Here is a 4016-nt window from a genome sequence, read left to right on the forward strand (position 1 = left end):
GTTTGGCTATTAGAATCACATCCTAGTATTTTTAGTATAGCGGGGCGATATAATTAGGCTTTGGGAATGTCGGGGTTAGTCGAGATTTTAGAATTTCCCAAAATACCCCTTAGTGATTTTATAAAGGTTTTGTGTGGACAAGGGTATTTTGGTCCTTTTGCCCATATTGTAATTTGGTCCTTTTGTGTATTTTATTAAGTTATATTATTAAATTAAATTAGGTTATGTTGGCTGATATTTTAATAAAACAAGCTTTTACTCATTTATTTTACAAAAAAATAATCAAAGGAAAGAAAAATCAAATAGAAGGAAAAACTCATTTTGCTCTCAAACTCTCTCTCTCTTTTTCAAAATCCCTAGAACCAGCTAGGGTTTGATTTTATTCTTCAAATCTTGCAAGTTTCCAACAGCTCTAAGTATAATCCAAGCTAAGGTAACCTTTGAGCAACTCTCCTTTTTAGTTTCTTTGAGTTTTACGAAAGAAATTTTTTGCATGAATTGGGTTATTGGCTGTGGTGGTTGCTGAAGTTAATTGTTCTTGTTTTCAGTGGATAAAATATGTTTGGATAGGCTGAATTGAGCTTGTTTTAGTGGCTGTAAGTAGGTTTAAGCAAGTTTTGAGTTTTAGAACTCAAACTTGGAGCTTTAATGGCAAGTCTTGATTTTGAGCTTGTAGAAGTGTTTTGTTGCTTTGAATATGTTCTATGTGATCTAAATACCAGGTGTGGAAGTTATTGTGGTGTTTGGGGTTGATTTGGTTGAGATAGGAACTTTTGAAAGTTTCTCGCACTAAACCGGAATTACGGTTCAGAGGGACCTGTAGGAACCAGAATTCCGGTTGGTCCCCAAGAAACCTCACAGAACTGGAATTTCGGTAGGGAACCAGTCTACCGATTGGGGCAGTTTTGGGAAACCTAGTTTTTCCCATTTTTGAGATGTTTAGGGTATTTCCATGTTATTCATCGATAGGGAAACTTTTAGTTTCAAGTTTAAGTCCCCGAAGAGTGATTTAGCGTGTCACTTACCTATGTTGTGATTGTTGTGATCTAGGAGCCTATAATTCGTCGAGCAGTTGTTCCACTCAGGTTGGTGGACACACCTAAATTCGGAATCAAGGTAAGATTAGTATAATGTTATGCATATATTTATACATGTTTAGCGTACATGTTAGTTGCCTTCAGACTAGGCAAATCTATAGCCATCAGATTAGCATGTCACGACATCGGTGAGGTGTACATAGAGTTGCACCGAGATGCCAACAGATATATGCTAGGCCATCAGATAGTATGAGTTATCTACTACCTCATCGGTATGAATAGAGTTCTAAGTATAGGCTAGATTTGCAGTTAGTCATATTTTATCGAGAACGTTCCTGATTCAGTTAGGGTTATGGTTAGGTGTATGGGCGGATGATTATAACCCGGGATATTAGTTTGTTTTTATGGTATGCTTTTCTTACTGAGTCTGTCGACTCAAAGTGCTATTGCTACGTGTAGGTAATTGCAAGGCTAAAGTAGAGGAGTCGTGAGAGCGAGCAGGTGAAGATTGTACATGCCGGGGCGGTTATGCCTGGAGCGTATGATCCTCAGAACATCAAGGCTTTTGCTATTTAGTCGCTAGGCGACAAATATTTTGTAAATGAATAGTAAACTTTTGTAACTGTATTTTGTAAACAGGATCCCAGAATTTTATAAGTGTTATATGTTATGTTTTAATTAAATAATCAATATTTTAATTATTCACGATTTTCAGTAACCTCGTTGATTAGCAACGAGCTGCACAGTACGTTAAAAGTCACGCTAACATGCCTATCATAGTTTGGGTGTTACAGACATACTTGTCTATTGATTTTGAAACAAATCTACTTAGTGCGGCGATTCGACCAGTCAAACTTTGCACTTCCTTGGTTTTAGTTGGCGACTTCATATCCAGGACGCCTTGAATCATCTCTAGATTGGCTTCAATTCCTCGGGCATTAACGATGAAGCCCAGAAACTTTCCCGAGCTGACCCCAAAGGAACACTTTAAGGGATTTAGTTTCATATTGTACTTTCTGAGGACATTCAAGCATTCGTCCAGGTCATCTATGTGCCCCCCAACCTTCCTGGATTTGACGAGCATGTCATCCACATACACTTCCATATTTCGCCCGATCTGGTCCTTAAACATTTTATTTACCAATCTTTGGTATGTTGCTTCAAATTTTTTTAGACCGAATGACATTACTTCGTAACAATATAGACCCATATTTGTCTGGAAACTTGTATGTTCTTGGACTTGTGGATGTATTTTGATTTGATTGTACCCCGAATAAGCATCCATGAAGATTAATATTTCATGCCCTGCTGTTGCATCCACGAGCTGATCGATTCTTGGAAGTGGAAACAGTCTTTGGGGCATCCTTTGTTGAGGTCTGTGAAATCAATACACACTCGCCATTTCTTCTTCGGCTTGGGCACCAATACAGGATTTGCGACCCAAGCTGGGTAGAAAGCTGTGATTATGAAATTATTGTTGCGTAGCTTTTCTACTTCTTCCTTTGGGGCTAGTGCTCGCACTTTGTCCAATAGCCTTCGCTTTTGTTGAACTGGCCAGAAATTGGGATCAATATTCAGAACGTGCAAAATGATAGAAAGATCAATTATGACCATATCCGCATGTGACCCATCAAAAATGTCTAGGTTTGCTCTTAGAAATTTTATCAATTCTGATTTTACTTCAAGCAACAAACCCTTTTCGATATTTAGATTTCTGGCAGAGATATCTGGATCGATCTCGATCTTTTCTAACTCTTCCACAGGTCCAACATTGCTGCTTGGATCCCCAAGTCGAGGATCCACATCTTCATCCCCGCCTTGGGAAGTTCCTTACTTGGAAATGTTTTTTCCCTTGTCTATGCTCTGGCTGGAGGATGCTTCCTTATTAGCCTTGGCCACTGCAAGGTTATAACAATCCTGAGCAGTCTGCTGGTTTCGTCTTAGGCATCCTACCCCATTCTTTGTTGGAAATTTCAGGCACGAATAGAATATCGATGTGACAGCTTTTAAGTCATACAAGGCTGGTCGGCCTAGCATTACGTTAAATGCTTAAGGAACATGTAACACTAGGAATTATGCCATGATAGTCATGCTTATCGGAGCTTGTCCAACAGTGAGGGGTAGACGAATTTGTCCTATAGGTGCCACTCCTTGGCCAAAAAAACCATAGACAGGCAGGAGACATGGGGCTAGATCCTTGAGTTGGAGTCCCATCTATTCATAAGCAGTTTTGAACAAGATATTGGAAGAGGCTCCGTTATCAATCATTGTTCAGGCCACCATCTTATTAGCTATCTGGACCTCTACGACAAACGGGTCATTGTGTGGAAATCTAATTTTGACAGCATCTTCGTCGCTGAAGGTTATGGTAGGCCTTCCTGCTCGTGGAATTTTGGGCTTCCTTTCTTCTATGGCCAGGATAACTTCTTCTTGTTTGTGCTGAGCCGTTCGGGCATACCTTTCCCGAACTTTACCCAAATCTCCAGCTATGTGCGGGCCTCCAACGATGACTTGCAGATGTCCATCTACCAGTGGAGGTAGCAAGTCTTGGTTATTGTCGTTCCTCTGACTCTGATCGGTCTTGACATACTTTTGTAAGTATGGGTTATTTTTCCTTATCAGGAATTTAATTTTCCGCTTCAGGTTGTTGCATTCGTTATTGTCGTGGCCGTAGTCTCCGTGGAATCGACAAAACTTTGTCATGTCTCTCTTGCTGACATCTTTCTTCAGGGGCGCGGGCTTCTTGTACGGGGCTAGCGACTGAGTGGCCATGTAAACACTTTCTATATCTTCAGTCAAGATTTTAAATGCAGTGTACTTTGCTTGATTCCCTTGGGGAGCTTGCTCGATTTAGTTGGTGAACTTTCCCTTCTTCCCATTCCCTTGACTGTTGTTGTTGTTGTTGGAACATTTACCATTTGAGCTTGAATTATTTGGGTAATGGGGGAGTTGGGCGGATGTTCTAGTGGAAGGAGCCTT

General features: G+C 40.3%; 1 protein-coding gene across 1 annotated transcript; it reads right to left on the bottom strand.

Annotated features, from left to right (window-relative positions):
- Positions 1-3308: 3308 nt before the first annotated feature.
- Positions 3309-3809, bottom strand: LOC115722929 (uncharacterized). The gene has a single exon (XM_030652314.1). It carries the CDS (start codon positions 3807-3809, stop codon positions 3309-3311), a length of 501 nt encoding a protein of 166 aa, XP_030508174.1.
- Between the last annotated feature and the right edge of the window lie 207 nt (positions 3810-4016).

The sequence above is a fragment of the Cannabis sativa genome, chromosome X, assembly GCF_029168945.1.
Source record: "Cannabis sativa cultivar Pink pepper isolate KNU-18-1 chromosome X, ASM2916894v1, whole genome shotgun sequence".
Taxonomy (NCBI): Eukaryota; Viridiplantae; Streptophyta; class Magnoliopsida; order Rosales; family Cannabaceae; genus Cannabis; species Cannabis sativa.